Consider the following 22,994-nt stretch of genomic DNA (forward strand, 5'->3'; position numbering starts at 1 on the left):
ATTGCGCCTACGCCTGAAAGCGCCTGGCGGCTGCTGCAACGGGACAGAACGATTACAACCACAGAGCACGTGATCCGCTCCAGACTCTTGTTTGAGCTTTTTGTGCGCTTGCCTCATGCCACTTGCAACTTGCCCCTCTTCATTTTAACGCTTGCCCAGCTACAGTTAATTTTTTTTGGCACAGCCGCATTCTTGTGCCTTGTGCATATATTAAATTTAATTTGTTATTTTAATACCCTCTAAAAGCTGTTGCCCCAGGGAGTTGTTAGCCGCATTTGTCAAGTTGTGATTTGTTAAGCTCTTAAAGTCAAATAAAGTGAGCTCTTCGCAACGCCTGAATTGCTACAATATATTTCATATATACCCTGTAATTTCTTTTTAAATGTTGTTAGTTGAAGAAGAGTGGCCACTGTTACAGTAAAACGCTTGCGAGTCCGAATTTTCTTAGCTTGTTATTTTTTACTTAAAAGTATGATTTCACGCTTTCAAACTGAGATTATTTTTACACACAGAACCCATCAAAAAGGGATAAAAAGGGTCGAATGTATTTGTGCAAATGTCTTTAACAGGCATAAAAAAGCATCTCTGACATTATTATTACTTATTATAATTATTATTTTATTTATTATATATTTTATTATATTTTTAAACAAGCTCGCCTTCATATTCACGCACATATTACAGGGTATCTTCACAGTCGTCTACTTAAGGCTTATCCATATCCCATTTTTTTTGGCTTTAATAAACGAGTAACTAATTTTGCAATTAAATAAAAGCGTTCGTAAATTACTTGAATAGTTGGTCGACGTTTTTTGTGGGTCTGTGTGTGTGCGTGTGTGTGTGTGTGTGAGAGATGGAGTCTGCCATTTGGGGCAAGTATTTTTTAATTAAATTTTTGTAGCGCACATTTGGTGCAGGCAGGGTTAAACGAGAGCGAGTATTTGCAGCTGCAACGCATGCAGATGCGGCAGCCAAACAACATGCCACAGTTGCAGCAACTGTGTTGCAATATCAAGTTAAATCATTGGAAAAACTAAAAAAAAAAACTAAAAACGACAGCTACCAAAAAGCGGAACAAAGTAAAACCAAACAAGTTGTGGGCCAAGCGAACAGCTCGAAACACAATCAGACCTGCGGGCAGACCAACTTTCTGCCACCCCCACTCCCCCCCTCCCTCCCCCACCTACCGCTGCCAGTGTGTGCACATGTGATTGATTGGCAAACAAATTTTTGACACTTTACACCAGCATCTGTTGCAGCAGCAGCAGCAGCAGAAGCAGTTCGTGCCACGCCCACATGGCATAAGTCAATTTGTTTGCCATTAATTAAAAGTGTTGTAAAATGCACAAAAGCGTCGCGCAAACAACATCGAAAAACTCCAGGCGTGGGCTGGGGCTGGGGCCAGGGCTGTATTTGGCATATGGCGATAAACCGGAAACGGAAACAGAACGCGCGTCGCGTCGCGTACAAATGTTGAACTGTGCTTAAAGTAAATAGTCTGGATTGATGAAAGTTATATTCAAGAATTCATCAACAGGCATTTACTTCAACTGCAGTTTAAACGAAATGCAACAGAAGAAGGATACGAAGCGTGAAAAGTGCCAAAAAAAAAATAATCATAAACGAAAACTTGTTCCATTAGAGCTTAAACAAATGCTATATTTAAACATTATATATGTTATTTAACCGATCTTTATTAAACTTGTTAAATTTCTTGTTTGTTTCGACCAGTGCGTCAGGAGAACGAGCGCAGCATGCGCGATAACCTGGAGCGCACTCTGATGATGAAGAACCTCACGGAGCTGAATCTGCAGCGGCAGCAGCAGCTGCTGCATCAGGCGAAACAGCAGCAGCAGCAGCAGCAGCAGCAGCAACATCTGGCTCAGCAGTTGCTGCAGATTCCATGACAAACGCTTGACGGGCATTTCTAATGGCAGAGGGTTATGCGTGCCCTGTTACTATTTACCAACACTGACACTGGCATTGTTCAACACTAAACAACCGACAAAAGTTATGCGCACAATATAGGAAACAAAAAAACACTTTGTTAACTACAATTAAACGAATTGGAGCATGTGAAGGGACGCTACAGTGGACAAAATTAACTAATTAAGCTGATAAAAATTTAGAAAAAAAACAACCTATTTGTTTGATATGCGGAGCAGAATTAAGCAACAAACCAAACACAATACGAGTATTTAGCAGATTGTTAGTCAAAGTTGTAAGAAAACAAAAACAAAAACTAAAACTAAAACGAAAACTAAAACAAAAACAAATCAAAAAAGTGATCCAGTTTAGGCCTCAGTTGTGTGGGCAGAAAAATATGTTATTTATAAAGTTGGTTCGATGCATTGTAAAAATGTATTTATTGTCATGTATGCTAAATGTAATTTACGATCTGTTACGATCCGTTACGATCTGTTACGATCCGTTACGATCTGTTGCGATCTGTTACGATCTGTTACGATCTGTTACGATCTGTTACGATCTGTTACGATCGGTTGCGATCGGTTGCGATCTGTTAAGATCCGTTACGATCTGTTACGATCTGTTGCGATCTGTTACGATCTGTTACGATCTGTTAGGATCTGTTACGATCTGTTGCGATCTGTTACGATCTGTTACGATCTGTTAGGATCTGTTTCTACGTCTTGAACTAGACGTAGTCATCGTTGTTGTTGCCAATGCGCTAGCTAATGTACAAGTATGCCGCCCTCTCTCTATATAATTTCCAAGCCACGCCCAAAAACAGTAAAACATTTTCGAGTTTGCAGTCAACGACTTAGAGATACTCTGTGCCCAGTGCCAAAAAAGCTTTGAGAGCTCTCGAAAAGTAATCAGTAGTCCGAAAAACTTATTTAACCTTCTTTTAATATAAACATTCTAATTTCTAGACATTGCTAGAGGTTCCTTTTTACGAGCGCACACTGTAGTATGCTAAGCTCTTGCTTCACTATAAAAATAGATTCCCCTTTGGCACGAGAACTACATATTAAATTCTACCCTTTTCTCATACAACCCGTTCCCTTAGTGTCTAGAGTATCGAAGTAACAAATATAACCCGTTTCCTCGGTGTCTAGAGTATTAATGTAATAGAGATATACCCCGTTTCCTTTGTGTATAGAGTATTAAAACGAATGATAAACAAAGGTTTCGCTAGTTTAGTTAGTGCTTCATTGGTTTCATTTCCAGTTTTAATTCAATTGATTAACTCGATAAACTCAACTTTAATTTCAAAGTAAAACCCATCGAATAAATACACCTCCCCCCTCCCCCCTCCCACCCTTTAACATTTCCCGCCCGATACGAACTTGTGTGCGGCGCGTTTGGCATATAGACGAAAAATAATAATAGTTGGTCAATAGTTGTGTATATCTGAAACAAAGTTGTTAACTGAAAAGTATTCGTAAGTGTAAAAGCACGTTAAAAGCGGCAAAAAGTTTTTGTATCCTTAAGTAAATGGTAACTAGGAAAAACTACAAATAAAAACAAAATACAAAAACCAAACAATTTTCATAATAACAATAAAAGGAATGCATTAGCATTATTCACACTTTGTTTGCGTGCGCCAAAGTTCAAAAGGAGAAAGGAATCGAGGGCGCAAATAATTGTTGTATAGCAAATAAACTAGACCTTAAACAATAAATATTAAAATACAATTTAAAAGAAAAACCATTGAAAAAAACAAAAAGAAAAAAATGTTACTTAAGTGCAAAACGAGCTTGTTGTCAAATTAATTTTAAAGTTAGCTAAAAAAAATAAGTCAAAATGAAAAGCAAAGAAAATGTCGCTGCGAAAACTGTTCAATTTTGTGCAATTGTAAATGTGTAAATGTGCACGATAACTGTGCTTTATCGAGATATATATACATATATATATATATATTATTTCGATCTGGGTCTTAGCTATGCAAACTTCAGGCAACTTCAATTGAATGTGTTAGTTTTTTGTATTTATATGCGTGTGTGTGTATGTGTGTGTGTAACTATTCTGTTGCCAATTTCAAAAAACCTTAGCTTGAAGCATATATAAATATATATATATATATATATATTCTATCGGTTTCAGCCGCAAAAGCAACTCAAAGCTCAATTTCAGGCACAGTACGCAGTCAACACTTTTGCTTTGCTCTTTGCTCCGGTCTAACTAATAAAAGAAGTTGAAGAAAATAGTGAAAGGATTACTTAATAATTGGTGGAATAGGAAACGGTTCCAAGCGAAACTAAAGATCGTCAAAAGGTAGCAGAAACAGCCCGAATTTTTGTGTAAGATTGTGCCTAATCGAAAATGAGAATTATCAAAAGAAAAACATAAAATATAAAAACAAATTAACTAGAATAATAATTGTGTGTATATCGAAAGCAGCTAATAGAGCTGCTTAGTTAAATTAAACAAACTAAATCGATGTCAATAACGTTAACTGTATTTCAAATCAAAAACAAACTCATTTTTTGCAATACAGAGTTCATGGTAAAAAAAAAAACAAATATAAAAATCGTAAATGAAAAGCTTTAAATTAAATCAATTTCGAAAGACGACTTAAACGAATAAGAAGTTTAAGTTAAATGCGTGCAGCAAATGCAATAATGAATAACAAATTAAACAATCAAACACACACCCGCACACACACACTCACACACACGCACACACACGCACACATTTACACGCTAGTTAACTGCAGTTCACATAGGTAAAATTTGCATTTTTGGCAGGTGCATTGCGCAATCAATTTAACTTTCGGCAGGACACGAACTAAAACTACACGCACACATGCACAAACAATGCCTAAAGCATGTAATAAATATGCACACACATCTTTGTAAACTCCCACACACACACACACACACACACACTCACGAACACAGCTAGAAAGCAAAGGATAAGCTGCATTAAGGCTCAAGGCAAACACAAATCTGAATTAAATGTTAAAATGAAATGGAATTTCGCAAAAAGCAAAGTACTTTGTAATTGCATTTAACATAAGTAAATTGAATATATACATATATATAACTAAAATAATACAGAAAAGCGAAATTAATTTAGTTGAGAACAAAACAAAACTTAATAACATTTAAGCTGAATTATTATACAATACAAAGAAGAGTAAAACAAAAAAACAAACAAACAAAAGTACTTGGTAATCAGTTCATCAATGAAATTCAGATGTCGAGGCTCCAAATTGTTTTCCAATATTTAAAGAAGCTCTTCAACACTTGAGTAGCCTTTGAAAGTGTCAAAAACTTTGTTTGAGCAATTATTTACAAAGTACACACACACACACACACACCCACACACACCCACACACACACACAAGGATCATGGCAAAAATGTAAATAGCGAAATTTAAGTGTAATAAAACAATAATGAAATGATGCTTGATACGTATGTAAATCAAAAGTTGACGACTTGCGGTAAATAAATTAGTTTATACAAGTGTACATACATACGATGATGCCCATGTATGTACATATATCTGATTAACAAAGAATAAAAAACAAAATACAAAAAACATCAATTTAATAACTAATATGTGCAAGAATTCAAACTTAATTGTTAATTGTTGCTCGAAATCAAAATGGAAATCAAACATTTGAACGCATTCAGCGTTTTATTCATCAAACAAAAATGTTGAACTCAACTAACAAGCAGTAAATATAATATTAAATTTAAATAACAAACAAAAATGCAAATCAAATTGTGTCACCTGTTTAGTATATCAGTGTATTTGTAACTGAAAGGTATTGAAATGCGAAACAAAACAAAAAATAAAAACAACTTGAACAAACATGAAAACAATGAAAATAAATGGAATTTTTAAATGGAAATGGCATATTTTCTTTTAATGGAACAGATGCGTAAGTATGAGGGGCTGGTTGATCAAAAGTAGTTTATTTACATTTTTATTGCATTTTAAACATATTTCTCGTCGCTCTTAACTCCACTAATTTTCAAATTGCAATTTAAATTTGCCGCAACATTTTGGTGTTGCCACATCAGTCGATTGCTAACAGTATTCTTAAAATTTAACACTTTCACTCCTCACTTACTCCTCACGTAGGTAAATAAGAGTACGTTTAACAGCTTGCGCTCGCTAAATATATGTTAAATGACCTACCCATCCAAATCTATTAACATTAGGGATGAGCAATAGAATAACGATGAGCACTGCGCTCTGTTAAGGCTCGCTTATCAGTGAGTAGCAGCTGCTCTCACTGTTAATAACAGTTAGCTAGCCATTATCGCAACAGAGTGACAAGGTAGCGCATAATGTTATGCTTAGAGAGAGAACCAGATGAACAACGGTCAGGGCCTTAGTTTAGTTCAGTGAATCGTTCGATCGAACTTATTCCGAACGAGTCGACACAACGCTAACAGAAAGCCTGTTGCGCAGAAAATGGGGAAACGAACACAATTAATTAGCAATCAACGGCAGTAAATAAACTGCATTACGCGAGGAAAACAAAAGCATTCGAAACGTTAAATCCAAACAAACTAAATAAACATTCGACTAACGACAACGCAGCCTAGCCACAGCCGCCGCAGTAACAGCAGCAACAGCAGCAACAGAAACAGAAGCAGATCAGCAAAACAACAAGCAAGTCGCGCACGGCTCAATGAAAAGAAACGAAGAAAAACAGTTTATTTTTGTGTTTAGCTGCCTGCCATACCCCGCCAGCGTTTGTCGCGTGTGCCAACGTGATTGTGTGCGTGCGTGCGTGTGTGTGTGTGTGTATGAAAATATTTAAAAACAAAATCTTCCGCGCAGACGGTCAACGCACAGGGCAGGGGCAGCGGCAGGGGCAGGGCGCAGGGGTCGCAGACAGTGCACAGAGAGACAATCAAAAAAGCAGCGACAGCAGCAGACATATAAACAACATCAGCAGCAGCCAGCAGCAGCGGCGGCGGCAGCGACGTCGACGTCGTGCTCGGTGACGCGTCGCGAGGTGCTCGAGGTCAGTTCAGCACATTTCGCGCACGGCCGTTTAATACATCTCCACCCCAACTCACCTCAACCCCCGTACCCAACCCCACCAGAACGGCCCGAACGGCCACCCGCAAACGCACGCGCGGCGACGTTTCAAATTCTCAGTCGACGACAAAAAAACAGCATCGGTAAACACCGAAAAACGAAATAAGTTAACGAGAGACTCACGCGCAACTCTTTTATTGTTTAACTGATAACCTGTGCGCAGCTGATAAATATCAAGTGAAAAGTGGAAACAAATTATTGCAATTGCCCAAGCGCCAAGTGCGAATGCGAATGCGCCCTCAATTTGTATGCCATCAGCAGCAGCACACACATTCACATTCACATTCGGCACACAACACGCACGCATCCACACATACACACACCCGTTCGCATTCCCCCCAACAGACGACCACTGACGTCAGTCGGCTGGATCGTTATCGTTATCCGAAAATGGTGATACCGGGGCCGGAGCCCATCACGGGCGCCATTGCCACAGCCGGATTTAACCGTACACCGTTAACGGAGCTGAGCGGCGAGACGCGCCGCCAGCTGGCATGCATGCTGAATCGCAAGAAGGTGCTGCGCTCCGAGGAGGGCTACGAGCGGGACTGGCGCGGCATTGCGTCGCTGTCGGGCCAGCGTGGCTATGTGGATGAGTTCGCGAATATGCCCATGGATCTGGTGCTGAACAGCTGGATCAAGCATAATCCACAGACAGCCGAGGTGGGGCATCTGGAACAGTTTCTGGGCATCATCGATCGCTGGGATGTGCGCGACGATATACAGGAGAATCTGAGTGCGTACTACCCTACCCTAATATGAGACAGAGAGCAGCCAGAGAGAGAGAGTAACCATTTCCCATTCCCATTCCAGCCAAGGACACAAATCGCTACAATGTGAAGCAACAGCAGCTCGAGCAATTGGCCATATCCGCGCGCGACAGTCCCACGCCCACGGTCAAGTGCCTGGAGCGGAACAACAACAATAGCCTGGCCCGCGATGTCAACCTGCTCAGCATTGACGACGAGAAGTGCCTGCAGAATGGACAGCCGCTGCCCAAATACAATGCCTGTGTGCTGTACGCCGAGGCGGACATTGAACATGCGACAGACATCATGAATAATCTAGAGTCTCCGCCCTATAATCTCAAGGTAAACTATTCCAAAATCTCTGCTATAAATACACGATATAACCCACACACACACACACACACACTCACACACACAGCTGTTCTTGAGGCATCGGGACCTGCTGCTGGGCGTGCCGTTCGAGCATGTCGAGCTGTCACAGTTCATGGCGACGCGCTGCAATCATTTGATCGTCGTTCTCACGGATGAGTTTCTCAAGAGTCGCGAGAACACGTATCTGGTCAACTTTACGCAAAAGCTGCAAATCGGTAGGCAACACAAACGAAAGGGGACATCTGCTTAATATTGTTGTTAATCGAATCGAATTGAATTGAATTGAATTCTTGTAGAGAACAACACGCGCAAGATAATACCCATATTGTACAAGCACAACATGATTATACCGCAGACGCTGGCCATATATACGCACGTCAACTACACGGACACCTCCAGCCTGTTCAATTTCTGGGACAAGCTGGCCCGTTCGCTGCAGGATGTGGACACTGCGTCCATATACAGCGCCAGCCAGCAGCTCTACACGTAAGCACAACAACAACTGGAGCAACTGCATCCATAACAACTCAATCTTTGTATTCCACACAGCCCCACAGCACCGGAAGCGAGTGCTTCACAGCCGGAAACGCCGCGCATACTTATCAACGATGCGGACGTCACGGATCTATCCGATTGGAATCTAAGCGAGACAAAGCTCAAGTCGATGTCGGGCAACACGACGGCGCCGTTGCCCGAACTGAAAGTCAAGCGCAAGGATAAGCTGCTGCAGAAACTGACGCTCAATTTTAGTACCTCGCCGCGCAACGGCAGCGCCGGCAAACCGCTCCGACATGCGCATTCGGTTAGCGCCATCAACATGCAGGAGCAGCAGAGCACGCTCAACGCCAGCAACTCCAATCTATCAACATATTCGGAGAACAAGAAGAGATCCAACAAGTGGAGCTCCAAGCTGCTGAAGAAGTTTACGCGCAGCACCACCAAACTGCAAACGCCGTGCTGATTGGCAGGCAGCAAAAAAGTAGCAGGCAGCTTCGCTGGCAACACACGTGGCATGCTGCCTGTGTGAATGTGAATTTCCTTAAATTGCGACCAGTTTAATTGGCATGCAACAACAACAGTGTCAATCCATCAACCAGTCACCGAGTCACCAGATAGCGACACCAACCACCCTCCATTTAATAGTGATTTTTCGTTTGTAATCTTTAGCCTAAACCTAAAAAAAAAAAAGAAACGCCAACTAACTTAAATGTATTTAGACGCACTTGTTAATCTATGTAAGTCAACAACGAATAAAGACAATATATATATATATACATAAACGCACACAAACGCACAAACACACGCACATGTAAAGACAATAATCTATACTAGTTATAAAGAACCATATGTACACACACAAGAGCTAAAAAAGTGCCTGGAAAACAGAAAACGGCAGAAAACAGCAGAAAACAAAAACAAACCTGCAAACGAATTGCCAATTGTAAGGTTAATCGAAGCACACGCAATTAGCTGTTAGTCACGAGTCTGATAAGTGACTTACTTAATTCAATTAACTTAACAAACAAACGCCCAGCCTTATAGAGATACACACTGTGCCCCCTCCCCCTCTCCATACCCCCCTTCAGACAAATACCGCCCAGTTTGTTTGCATTCTCGAGTCGTAATCGTGTGTCTCGCCAGTCTAGAAACGAATGATGAATAACTTGTGCGCGTTAGATATAGTGTGTGAATTTGATGAATAATGTACATGTATCTGTACTATATATATATTAGTTTGTATATAAGCATATGACAGCTGTGTGTGTCTGATAAAGCCGCAGCTTTCGTCACATTTTTTTTTAAGTAATTGTCGTCGCAAAGTGGAGCTGAGCAACGCTTTATGTGCCACACACACACACACACACACACATACATATACCTATTTATAAGTCACGCGCCTATATAATAACCTGTACTTGCACAACCTGGGTGATATATTTCACGAAAAGAAAAAGTCGCGTGCTCTGGCATACGCCGTACTTAAACAATTCTATGAATGAGCTAATGTGTGTTTGCTTCGAAATCGGGCAATAAACATTTAAATAATATGCACCATATACCATATACTATATACTATATAATTGCTAGCGCTCAATCTTTGTAGTTAACGTTAAATGGAAAAGCAAGTTTTTATGTTTTTTTTTCTTGTTAAATAAACAGTCTTGTTTCTTTGTGCAATAATTAACTTGAACTCGATCTCATGTCAATGTGTGTTAAATTCACTTTGAGTTCATTTCCGTTCGGCCGTTGCAATAAATTAATTCAAATTTGTTTAAATTTTTTTTTTTTTTGTATTTATTTTTCATTTTATTGTTTAAATCGCTTCATAAATAACCTTTTTGTTTTTGGTTTTGTTTTGTTTTTGTTTTTTTGTTTACTTTTGTTCATGTTTCTTGTAATCGAATTTTGTTATTGTTTTTGGTTTTTGTTTTTTGTTTTACCCATGGTGAATGTTTACTTTAGTCCAATTTTTGTTTTTTGTTTTTTATGAATGTTTACTTTGTTAGTTAATTTGTTATGTATTTTTACTTTTGCATGTTTCAAATGTGTTAACCATGCCTTACATGTGTGTGTGTGTGTGTGTGTCTTTTATAATTATTATAATAGCTCCTTTTACTCGTTTGTGTGTTGTTTCATTATTTTATTATTATTTTTAAATTTTATTTTGTATGTTTTACATTTACGTTTTGAACAAATGTTTGTTGTTTGTTCTCACAACTTGAGCTTGTTCTTTATTTTAACTTTGTTTTGTTTTCTTTTTTTGTTTGCTTTTTAATTGAATTGTTTTTTTTGGTTTTTTGTTTCTTTATTTTCTGTTCTTCATTTGTTGTATGTGTATATGTATATTTTTTGTTTATTTATTAAGTTTTATTTGCATTTTTAACAAAATTAATAAAAAACAATTCATTATTTGGTTTTCTTTGCTTTCACTTAATTTGTTTTTTTATGTTTTCCTTTTTGGTTTTTTGTATATATTTTAATTGATCAATTTATTCGTAATTTGTAATATTAAAACAATGTAACGTATAATCTTGCTCTTGCAACTTTTCAACTATTTTCCCCAACTTGTTTACTTTTGCCGCTTTTCCATAGCCAACCGCTTTCAAGCTTAACTAATGCAAATGATTTTGGTTTTCCCTTCATTGGGAGGGGTTTCTTATATCATTTCTTTTTTTTTTTTTTTTTTTGTTGGTTTCATCTTATAAATCTAACTGATTGCATTTATACAGAGTGTTACGTGTTTAAGTTTTTGTCGGGCTTGGCTAAAAGATAAATGAGGAGGACTGTCTCGAACCTAGGTGAAGAGTCGGGAACATACTATATCTTCCACAAAACAAAATGTACTACAAACTTGTCTTTTAAGCGCAATTCTTTATAGTTAAATGTTAACAATGATTATGATTATGGAAGTCAGTTGAAGAAGTCAGTATTCAGTATGGAAATTTGAGTTTTTGTATGTTATATACTGCGAGTTTCTCTTATTATGTATGTAATGCATTGTATTTTGAGTATGTATAGGTTTTTTTTTGCTTTTTTGTTTTTCTTTTAATTTGTTTATATATGTATATTTATAATTGTGCACTGCAGCACTTGACTTCTTCTTCTCTATTTAATCATGACTCCCAAACTGTACTCTGCGGCTTATATCATATATCATTCTTGTTGCACGTTTCGCTTTTTTTATTTACTTCATTCTTATTTGTTGTGTGTTTTTTTTTCTTGACTTACTAATAAATTAAAACAACGCTAATGAATTCGTTTTTTCATTTGTTTTTTTTTTTGCTAATTGTGAGCTTCGTTTTTGGTTTTTTATTTCTCTGCTATAACTCTTTGTATTTATTATCATTTGTAATCAATTATCGATTTGATTTCCATTTAATTTGTGCCTTGGACAAACGCTTGCTTTCCAAAATTCTTGTTGAGCATTAATCTGTTCTGTCCCAATGCGTGTCGAGGTAAGGAATTTGGGGGAAAGGGTGAAAATTCATTTAATTCCAAGCACAATCAGACGACGGGGGGCAACGAGGGGAGAGAGAGGTGTAGGAGGAGCTGAGCAGCTGAAGAGCTGATAAGCCGAACGGAAATACCCTATCTATAGCTATTTTCATAGTTGATTGAAAGGTGGTCGGGGTTTGAGCAGAGATATTATATATATATAAGCTTATCGGGGCACTTGACATACATATGTATATATAAACATATATATGACCAGAGTTGTGAGCTGCGCCGAAGAATTTGTACAATTTTACACAACAATATTCAAAGGGGTTTTCTTATCTTTGTTGTTGTGCATCTTTTCCAATTATCTTAACCCAATTACAATAGTTCATGGAATTGCGATCCAAACGAATTAGGGGGGGAATTTTCATTATTGTTTAACAATTTAACATAAGAAATGCAAGTTTTTCTTCATTTTGTTTTTTTTTTGTTTTGTTTCATTTTTTCATTTTTGGCAGTGTTTCATTTGTATGTAATATGTTAATGTTAGTTTGGCTTTTAGACATACTTTATAAACTCTAATTACACAATGCTCGCATCGCTGATATTAAAAGAGGAACATAAAAGTTTGGGTATAGTGGTGTGTGTGCGGTATGGGTGTGTGTGTGTGTGTGTGTTTTCATTGCTATAAAATGTCTGATGATTTCTTTAGGTTTTCTTAATCATCATCAACTTCTTCGTCATCGTCTTGATTTAGTTACTACAATGTTATGTATATAACTACAGTTAATTACGTAATCATCATTAAGCCAGACGATCATTGTTTGAATTTTCATTATCATCATTCGCATTCGCATCATTTCCATTTACATTTGGAGTATGATTAATGCCAAAAGTGTTACCCATTTTGGGGCTGGGGCTGTACGCGACTGTTATGTTAACGTTTTACAACACTACAAATAACGGCAGTTTTGAAATGCTGATTCGAGAGGGAAAGTTTAACCTTATGTTTTTCATTTTTATATTCTTTGTTTCGTTTCTTTTTTGTTTTGTTTTATACTTATAATAGCCTAATAGAATGTTAGGAAACAACAACATATATGGAAGCCATGGAAAGCAACTGCAAGTAAATTGGGTTCGTTTTTCTATAGAGAATATACCAATGTGCTCTTTAAGGAATACAACTGAGGAACTACACAAAAGTATGCACATACATATGCATATAGTGATATATATACACATACATTGGCACGTTTGAATTTGGACTCTGCTACAGTTAGATATATGTACAGTGAAAGCTCGCTAGAGCGAACAACTACGAACTCGAGTTGTTCGTTTAAAAGATATGTCCTGAAAATAACAGGTTATTCCTTGAAAACATATTTGCTAAACAATTAACTAGAATTTAACATATATTCCTCTGCATATTATTTAAAAACTTAGAAACTAATATGGCACAAAATTAAAAAGTCTATTTGTTATATAAAGGAAAAGTTGTACTTCTCTCAGCTTCAGCTATGGCTATTGTGTTAAAAAAGAACTAAAACTCGTCAGTTGTTCGTTCTGAGACCCTTCACTGTACCTTATCCAGTGCCAAGCAGATGTTTAGTTAGTTAACAATCGGAGCATTTAAGTGCCCGACTTTGACAGCTGAGAAATGGTTTGTTTTAGGGGCTTTTTTGTTGATTTTTACAACTAAATAAGGCATGCGCTAGGCTGTTTGGCACACAAATGAATCAACGTTAACAACAATCATAATAAATATAGCGATAATTATAGTAATAATAATAATAATAAAAAATCAATAACAGAAATACCTTTTTTGTTAATTTATGTGCTTATTATCGGTTCGTTAATCGAATCGCTTACAACTTGTTGTTTTCCCGGCCAAATGACAAATTCGCTAAATGCTACGAAAAACGTTTCGTTCCTATTGGCTTCTGAATTTGTTATCATCCTTGTTATCCTTTATGTTAATTTCTGTTTCGTTTTGTGTGTGTGTGTTTTTTTTTTTTGTTATCCACTTTGTTGCTTACTTCACTATTGTACAATGTGCGGTTGCCGTTGTTTTTGTTTCTTTGGTTTTACTTAATTCTTTTATAATTCATAATAGGTTTTCTTTTATAAGTGTGTGTGTGTGTTTGTGTGTGAGGGCGTTCGGGGCGTGGCCAGTTGCCGCTGCGCGTGTCGTGTCTAAAAATGCGCTAATTATTGATACCTTTTTATCATCGTTTCTCCACTTTTGGAATTTGTTAATAAATGTTTGTTTGTTAGTTTTTGTTTTTTCGTTTAAATTCTATCCTCTTCGTCCTCCTCCTCGACCTCCTCGCCGTTCTCCTCGAGCTCCTCCTTGTAGCCAGGATGCTCGGATATGGCATAGTAGTTGCCATTGTAGATGACGCCCAGTTCGCGCAGCGCATCGCCGCGTATTGTCGCCTTTATCGTCCAGTTATAACAATCATCCGACTCGGACTCACGATCCAGACGCTCCACGTCCAGTATCTTGGAATTGAGGCGTTCCAGTATGATGCCGATATCCTTGATGCTGAGATGGCGCTTCTGATCGACAGACAGCTGATCGATGAGCAACAGAAATTTCTCCGTCGTCGTCTTATCATCCTCCATCACCGTGTTCTCCGTTTCGCTCTCGGAGCTGTCGCGCTCCGGTGCAATGTCCAGGAAGCGCACATGACCCTTGGCGCCCGACGAGCGACGCTGCATGCTGCCGCTGTTGCTGCCGCTGCCGCCCAGCATAGGATCCATAACCGATGAGGACATCGCCAGCGTCGCCTGATGCGCCTGCAGCTGCTGCTGCTGCGGACTGCTGCTGCCGTCCTGTATGGGCGAGGTGGCGACGCTCTTGTGCACGGCTATCTTGCGGCCCTCCTCGTGCAGGGCACAGCAATGGAAGTCGCACTCCGTGGTGCTGGGGCTGCCCGCCCGGCTGGGCGTGTGCGCATGATGGGCGCACTCGGGCGTATGCACATGTACCGCGCCGACGGCGCTATCAAAGGAGCCGCCCTGCTTGGAGAGACGGCGATTGCTGCCGGGTATCACAACGCCTGGCGGCAGGACAACGCCGCCCGGATGGTAAATGCTCGCCGGGCCCTCGTCGCTGATGACCGTTATTTGTGGGCTGGCATAGCGCGGCTGTGAGGACTGCGACGACACCGATTTGTTATCCAGCGAACTTTGCGCAGAGAGTCCCTTCTTCGAGGGCGAGTACTTGTCCGATGACAGCAGTCCATTGCTGCTGCCCAGGCCGGCGCCCATGCACATGCCGCCGCCTCCTCCACCACCACCACCTCCTCCTCCGCCGCCGCCGCCGCCTCCTCCACCGCCACCCTGGCGCTGATCCCAGTGCAGTACGACCGTGACACGCCCTTTATTATCCATAATCTTCCAAGATGGTGTCTCATCGTGCAGTTCCAGTGCATGGATCGTCTCACAGACGATTTTCGGTATAGCTGATATAGCTGCAAATAATATGTGAGCTGTGGATTGAAGTATGGTAAGAGATCCAAGCACTTACCAGCCTTTATGACATCCACACCCGTGGGATACCATCGTTCGCCCTGCCTCAACAGCAAGAGTACCGTATTGTTGGCCAGGGTGCGAAAGTATTCGCCATCCTCAATTTGGGTTCCATCACACTCCAGAACAACGCGCACGGGTTCTGAAGCAGGAACCCCCAATTTGTCCTTGCCGCGCACCAATAGCTCCTCAAATGTACCAACTACGACGCCTTTGCGCACATTCCGCCAACTATCCCAAATTTTCAGTGGTCGCTTGCCGCGAGACTCCTGTAAAGAAATCAAAGTCAGTGTTGGTAAATGCCATAAAGTTACAACTAGTTTGAGCTAGTTTAAAAATACATTAAAGGTCTCTTTAAGAATAGTTCAGGCTAAGAGCAACAGCCTGATGTATGATATATTCCCATACTTTGTCATACAATAATAAGTAAGAGTTTCTAGTCGGGAGCTCCCGACTAGGGGATACCCTGAACCCTCTTCTTCCGACAGGCGATAGGTATAAAATGAAAGATACTTGATATATATATACTATTCAAGATCCTACATGTCAAGTTAAGTGACTCTAGCTCATATTATTTGGCGAAATTGCTCAAAAAACAGGATTTCGATATCGATTTTTATCGATTACTTGGTAACGAGCCAAGTTATCGAATATCGGAAACAAACTCGATCTGCGCGGGCACTAGGAGGACCTACAGCTAAAATTTCAAGTCTCTAGCTCTTATAGGTTCTGAGATCCTTGCGTGCAAACATACGGACAGACGGACAGACGGACGGACGGACGGACAAATAGACGGACATGGATAGATCGACTCGGGAGTTGTTGCTGATCAAGAATATATATACTTTATGGGGTCGGAGATGGTTCCTTCTGCCTGTTACATACATTTGCACAAATACATAATACCCTTTTTACCCATTTTTAATGGGTTCAGGGTATAAAAACCCAATTTTCAATCGATATTCCTGTGCAAACTATATGATATAGTAGGTCGATGTCGGAAGAAACACAAAAGGACTCGTAATTCGCGTGTGTGGACGAGATACTTTGAAAAACAAATTAGTTTTTCATATGAAAAAGCATTTTACACGATTTTTTCGTATAAAGAATTTATGCTAAAATATTCCGAGTCTCATAAGATATTCAACTTTTGATAGAAGCACAGTTAAGCAATAAATAAAAGCTAGTTAAGCTCGATTTAGTTTCTTAAAAGATACGTGGATAAAAAAACCTGACCTAAGATAACATAAAGCAACTCAATAAATCTTCATTTATCACAGCCCGATCTTAAGTAAAATCTGCCAAACAAAAAGCTTTAAAACACGCAAATAAATTAAAGTCAATAAAAAATAATATATGTTTAAGTCGCCTGACTATAAAGATACAGATTCCACATTCATACAAAATATTGACAAGATTCAAAGAAAAGAAAAAGTTTGACCTTGATAACAAACCTCTTTTAAACAAAGTTAAGATGGCATATAAATATATAACTAAAATCTGTACTAAATTCTGCTCCTCATGCTTTCTCATAGGCAGAGTTTACTGTAGTAAGCACGCCGTTTAAGGCATATAAATAAATATATATGTATATATACACATATGTACGACATGTGCACACATATGTCAATTTTTGGGCGTGGGTGTGACACCTGTGTGTGTGTGTGTGACAAGTGGGTGTGGCAGGCCCGGGCAGCGTCATAAGTTACGCTACTAATTGAGGTTTGTAGTCGCTAAAAAAGGGGCGCAAGTGTCAAGGCCGCTGCCAGCTACAGTTCAGTCGATCTGCACGGGATTAGCGCACACAATTGCATACAACTCACATACATACATACATACACGCACACACGCCCACAAATCAGAAACGGTAAACGCAACAACAATTTACATTAACCAAAGCGAAGTTTTGAGATTTTCATTATATATTAACAGCGGTCACAGCTGTTGTGCACTAACAGCGCTCTGTTAGCTAACAGAGCTTTCACTGAAAGGAACACCAAGAACAACAACAACAAGCAGCAGCAGCAGCAGCAGCAGAAAGCATGTTTAATGTATTGCAAGGACATGAGTGTGGCGCTCCAGTGACCCAGTAACGAGTGCAGCACACGAGCTGAATAACAACAAAAAAATATGAAGAGACACACACACACACACATATACACAGCAATATACATAGTTATGTGTAGATGTAGCATGCACCCAACCCCGAGTTAAAAAACTATGAAAAATTACATGAAATACTTTTTGACATTTGCTTATTGGACATTTGCTTTTGTCAAATTGGAGTTGGCAGTCGAGCTGCAATTGCAATTGCAGTTTGTAGAGAAGTGTAATCAGTATTACGCACACACACACACACATACAGAGGTACACAACAGGCTGCGAGAGCGGAAGAGGCAGAGTCTTGTGTTTGTATGTGTGCTGCAAGCGCGCATTGGGATAGGTCAAGTCTGCTGCCATATGGCCATCAGCTGCTGCTGCTGCTGCTTTTGCAGCAAAGGGGCGTGTATGTATTTTTAAAGGAGAGGGAGTGGGGGGATTGCTGATTGATAGATATGTATGTATGAAACGGTAATTAGTTATCATCATTGTTTTACCCCAGATGGTGCATTTGTCGCAGCCGTCGGTCCCGTCGTTATGGCTGCGCCAGCATTTTGGTTGGCTGCCGCAGCAGCAGCGGCCGCTGCCGCCACTTGTCTGATGCTCAGGCAGTTGCACAGTGGCTTTGTCACGCCCAATGTGCACAGAGCATTGGACCACATGGTGGTGGTGTTGCAAGTGCTCGTTTCACCTTTCCCAGCCACTTTAATGCGATTCTGATTAGGCCTACTTCCAATTAGATGCGATTCGTTTAGTTGCCAGCAACAATAACAGCGTAGACAATAACATTAACAACGCGGCACACATAAAATTAACATTTTGTATGTTATATTATGTTAAATGTTTGTTTTATTTTAGGTTTTCCTCATAAAAACTGTTATATAAAATGCACACACGCACTGTGTTCCTCTTCTTTTTTTTTTTGCATATAGAAAATTATGTTTATAAAATCCTATAAATGCTTATAATGCTCCAAGCTTAAATCTAAGTTAAACGCGTTTTATTGTAGTTGTTTAAATGCCATTTGGAAAATTCGTCGCGTAAGGCTACAAAAATGTTAACAAATTGCAGCGCACTTACAAAAAACAAAAATAAAAAGACAAGAAAACGCACAAACACAAAATTGTGTAGTTAATAATAATAGAAAAAACACCGAGTATTAATTATTATCTTCGATGAGAAATTGGCTTTTCGACAGGTCTTTTTTTTTATTTTTTTTCGTTGGAATTTCTTTCTTGATTTCTTTTTTGGGCCACAGCAGCAGCAGCTGGCCTGGGCTGGGCAGGCGCCAGAGTTGTCAAGAGTTGACCTTCGCACTTTCACTTTACTACACTTGCGTGTGCCTGAAACCGCCGAGTTTTCATTTGGTGGGGGGTTGGGGCAACTGGGGCTGAGGTTGGGCCTGAGCCAGAGGCTGGGGCCAGGTGCTCTGAGCCTGCGTTCGATTTCAGTTTGTGTGGCACAGTTTCGTTTTCGTTTTTTTTTTCTATTTCGTTTTTTTTTTTTAGCACATTTAACACAAGCTTTGGGCTGTTGAAATTTGTACAAAAATGATTTGTAGTTGCTGCTGCTGCTGCCGTTGCAGTTGTCACACCCAGTTAAAAATTTAATATTTTAACAATGTGCCAGCGGAATCGCGTAGCTTGTGTAAAGCGCTCGTTAACGAAAGTAGCATCCTTGCTGGCTGTGGCTGGCTGCCTGGCACACACTGGGCTGCCTGCCTGCTCCTGTCTCCCGTTAACAGACTCTGTTAAGCGGCGCTGCTGCTGCTGCTGCTGCTGCAGCTGCAGAATGCAATGCAAAAGAGAGCATGAGAGCGAAAGTTGCGAGCAAAGCTTCCTATGCATGCATGCATGTGTGTGCGTGCTGTTGTGTGTGTGGGTGTGTGTCGCTCTGTTATTGCGTATTTTGTAGTAAATTAAATGTTAACGCGTAAGCTACTCGACTGCACTATGCGTTGCAACGCTCTCACTTCTTTCTGCACACACGCACTCACTCTCTTTGCCAGTAACATCTGTGCTTTGGCCTACATTTGGAATGTGATATAATCAGGGCGCGCTAAAGCTAACAGCTAACAAAACGGGCGGGCGCACACACGAACGCTCCACAAGTATTCAGGATGCACAGTGGCTCACAGCTAAACAGCGCCCAACTCCAGCCGCCACACAAATGCCAGAAGCTCTGTCAATTAGGCACAAACACAAGCACACACACACACACACACACACTCAGCCACATTCACACACAGGTGCACAGTTATGCATAGCGAGTGGGGGGTGGGGGGACGCTGAAAAGTTGCACAAGGTTGCAATTGGCTCGCTTTCATTTTCATTTGGTTCGCTCCGCTTTGCAGTAGTTGATTTAAGCAAAGCAGCGCTTTGGGTAAACATTTATTTTGAATCAATTTTTTGAATTAAGTTTTTCTATTTGTAAATCGACAGCAGGACACAGTCAACATTCTGAGCGCCTAATTACGTTTGCATATTTGCAGCGCTAAAAAGTATGCTATAGGCATATAATATAAGCAACTATTGCTACTCCCTAGTTATTTTAAATAAAAAAATTATAATGTTTACGTTGTCTTTTCCTTCTTCTGTCCTTAAAAAGCTACTCCCATTTCTACTCCAAATTATCTTCAAAAAGTGTTAATCTTGTCATAATTTAAATACTGTTACAATTGGTATATTTTTTTTAATTCAAAGCGCCAGTGTTGCTGCTTTGTCGAGAGCAGCGACATATTGCAATTTCATGTGCAGCAGCTCGCTCTGGCTCTCAGCACAGCATTGCCAGATGTAAGAAAATACAACATTTTAACCCAAAATGTTAACAGCGCCTTTAAGCTGACTATGTTTTGGACTGCATGCAAAAATACAATAAAATATATAATATTTGCTTGTTGCAAAGCGCTGGTAAACGAAAAAGTTCGTGATTTAGTTAATGATTTATATGCTTAAAATAAATCCACTGCAATTGCAACTGTATTTAAGAGCAATGTAATCAACATGTAGGTCATGTGCGAGTGCTGCTTAGCCGCCCGCCCACAAGCTTAATGCAGACTGATATGGGAGTGTCATTAAGTGCAACTCGTTGCATTCAAACAAATACGCACAAATATGTGTGTGCTTGTATGTTTGCGTTGGGCTGTTACTATAAATTTGGATACTCGCAGGAAAACAAAAAATATAAAAACATACCCGCAGACCACATACATAAACAACAACAACAAAATATATAAAGTAAATGTACGAAACGCAGGGCATCAACAAAAGCTACATGTGCACATTCAGTAGGGTGTATTACCATAGTTATTTGGGTCAAAGCTATTCACTCAGCCGCAAAGCAAAACGAAACGAAATGAAGAAACTGCATAAAGCATGCACACACACACACACACACTGACATACGCACACACACACACACACACACACGCACGCACATAAAATGCTTAACGGGGGCTTAGACCCAAAGCCAACGCAGCTCAGCGACTAAGTTGAAAACAAATGAGCGGAGAGTAAAGACAGGCCGGAATTGGGAAACAACTGTAAATCGACACGATAGGTGGAGAGTGGAGAGATATGTTACTGCTACTGTTACAGTTTTATGTTAGAAGTAACGGCAAAAACAGTATGTATATGTGTATAATATTTTAATTCACAAGCACTGCATAACTATGTATGTATGTATGTATGTGTGTGTGGGCCGGCACCCCCGCACTTTTCGCCTCACGCCATTTCGCTTAGCCCGCAAGAAATCTCACTTACCTCTCTGGCCATTACGACATGTCTCAAAAGCAGGGCCCGCTTAGAGGGTCTGCCATTTGCGTTGGCTTCAACGGCAACAACAACACGTCCTCTGACTCTGCCTCTGCCTCTGCGTCGTCGTTGTCGACGTGGTCGTTGGCGTTGTCGTCGTCGTCGTCGCCGTCGCGTCTGTCGTCCTTTGGCGGCGGCGGCTAACAGGAACAGCAACACCAACAACAACTGTGCACGGCTTACACTTTTCGCGCATACGAGTCTCTGTTTGTATGTATGTCTGCGTAAGTGTGTGAGTGTTTGTCTGTATGTATGTCCGCACAGCGTTGGCGGTAGCGGTGGCGGTGAGAGGGCACTCGCTGGGGAGAACGGCGGCAGTGGGCGGTTGGTTGGTGGGCGTGTGGAGTGTGCTTCAAAAATTCTCTACTACACGTTTATTTTCAATCTTCCCGCAACGCGCCGATGCTGTGTGCTGCTCTACTGCTGCTTCTTCCTTTTGACGTTCCTTTTTGGCACCGTGCTTTCTCTCTCTCACTCTTTGGCTCGGCTCTCTATGCCTTTTTTCGTGGTGTATGTAGGTGTGAGTGTGTGTGTGTACATACGTACATATGTTGGTGGTGCTGCTGCTCCTGCTGAGTGTGTATTGGTATTTGCCTTGTACAATTTGATTATTTATTTAAACAATTCTTTATTTAATTGCTTTGCTATAGCATTAATGCTGCCGCTTATCACTTTTATTTTATTTTATTTTATTTTTCTTTTAACTACGTACACCTACACCCACTATAATACACACACACACATATCGACATATATGTACGTAGGTGCGGCTGCGATGTCGGCGAAGATTTGCTGTTGGCAGTGTTTGTGTGCGTGTGTGTGTACCGTTATCATTTTATTCACATTGAACACATTTTTGAATCCGATCTGCAATTAATTGTCGCGTTTGTTTTTTATTTATTGTTTTTTGTTGGCAATTAGAACAACAATAAAAATGGGCACATGAGCAAAATCTTAAAGGCGCACACGCACACATATGTACATACAGGACACGCTTAATCTCTTGGTTTGCTTCTATTTTCTAGTATTGGTAGTACCCACGCCTTTCATTTGTCACTTTTCACTTCATTCAGACGAGTTCCGTGTTCACTTTTTTTTCGAAGATTTTCAAACGAATTCTAGTATAAATATTTTTTGTTCAAAGCACGAAACTAATGCAGTTTAATTACAAAACAAACACATTTTAACAGTCAAAAGCACAGAACAAACACGCAAATCAATGCTCCGCAGAGGCCCAGTGCTAAAAACGGCTAACCGTCACGTTGCTGAACACTGAGGCAGCATCGAGTTCTAACAACACTGATATTAATCGAGCAACTTACTCGCCATTTAACAGAAATACCGCACACCTAACAGAATTACCAAATATAGTAAACTGTCCCTTGTTTAAATTTATTAGAAAAACTGGTGATCTTAAAAACAATCAACAGGGGTGAATAAAATACAGCTAAAACTACA

At 40.0% G+C, this 22,994-nt stretch overlaps 3 protein-coding genes across 7 annotated transcripts in view; 2 read left to right on the forward strand and 1 right to left on the reverse strand.

Annotated features, from left to right (window-relative positions):
* LOC135430666 (uncharacterized) overlaps nucleotides 1-2,439 on the forward strand; it is a 64,358-nt gene extending 61,919 nt beyond the window's left edge. For 3 of the 4 annotated variants that reach the window (XR_010436664.1, XR_010436663.1, XR_010436665.1), the window contains one exon: nucleotides 1,732-1,868. Coding sequence is in view for 1 of the 4 variants with exons in the window: in XM_064685427.1 (XP_064541497.1) it covers nucleotides 1,732-1,907 (176 nt within the window). In the remaining 3 variants the exon portion in view is untranslated. Of the gene's footprint in view, nucleotides 1-1,731 lie in introns of all 4 variants that reach the window. The other variant, XM_064685427.1, reaches the window with a different exon arrangement.
* A 3,882-nt stretch (nucleotides 2,440-6,321) lies between these two features.
* On the forward strand, nucleotides 6,322-9,441 carry Myd88. Its single transcript, XM_064685382.1, has 5 exons — nucleotides 6,322-7,766; nucleotides 7,844-8,121; nucleotides 8,198-8,366; nucleotides 8,448-8,637; nucleotides 8,701-9,441. The coding sequence occupies exons 1-5, from the start codon at nucleotides 7,256-7,258 to the stop codon at nucleotides 9,110-9,112; spliced, it is 1,560 nt and encodes a 519-aa protein (XP_064541452.1). The 5' UTR covers nucleotides 6,322-7,255; the 3' UTR covers nucleotides 9,113-9,441.
* Nucleotides 9,442-11,316: 1,875 nt separating this feature from the next.
* Drep2 (DNA fragmentation factor-related protein 2) lies at nucleotides 11,317-22,767 on the reverse strand. 2 transcript variants are annotated; one of them, XM_064685415.1, is made up of 3 exons: nucleotides 21,486-22,767; nucleotides 15,623-15,893; nucleotides 11,317-15,566 (listed from the first exon to the last, which is right to left on the reverse strand). In XM_064685415.1, the coding sequence occupies exons 1-3, from the start codon at nucleotides 21,495-21,497 to the stop codon at nucleotides 14,380-14,382; spliced, it is 1,470 nt and encodes a 489-aa protein (XP_064541485.1). In that variant the 5' UTR covers nucleotides 21,498-22,767; the 3' UTR covers nucleotides 11,317-14,379. The 2 variants fall into 2 exon arrangements, with proteins under 2 accessions (XP_064541485.1, XP_064541486.1); XM_064685416.1 differs by lacking the exon at nucleotides 21,486-22,767 and adding an exon at nucleotides 18,229-18,401 and having other exon boundaries at nucleotides 15,623-15,909.
* Nucleotides 22,768-22,994: the final 227 nt, after the last annotated feature.

This window comes from Drosophila montana, unplaced genomic scaffold, assembly GCF_035044405.1.
Source record: "Drosophila montana isolate Dmon_TW-CO22-7 unplaced genomic scaffold, ASM3504440v1 contig_3031_1, whole genome shotgun sequence".
NCBI lineage: Eukaryota > Metazoa > Arthropoda > Insecta > Diptera > Drosophilidae > Drosophila > Drosophila montana.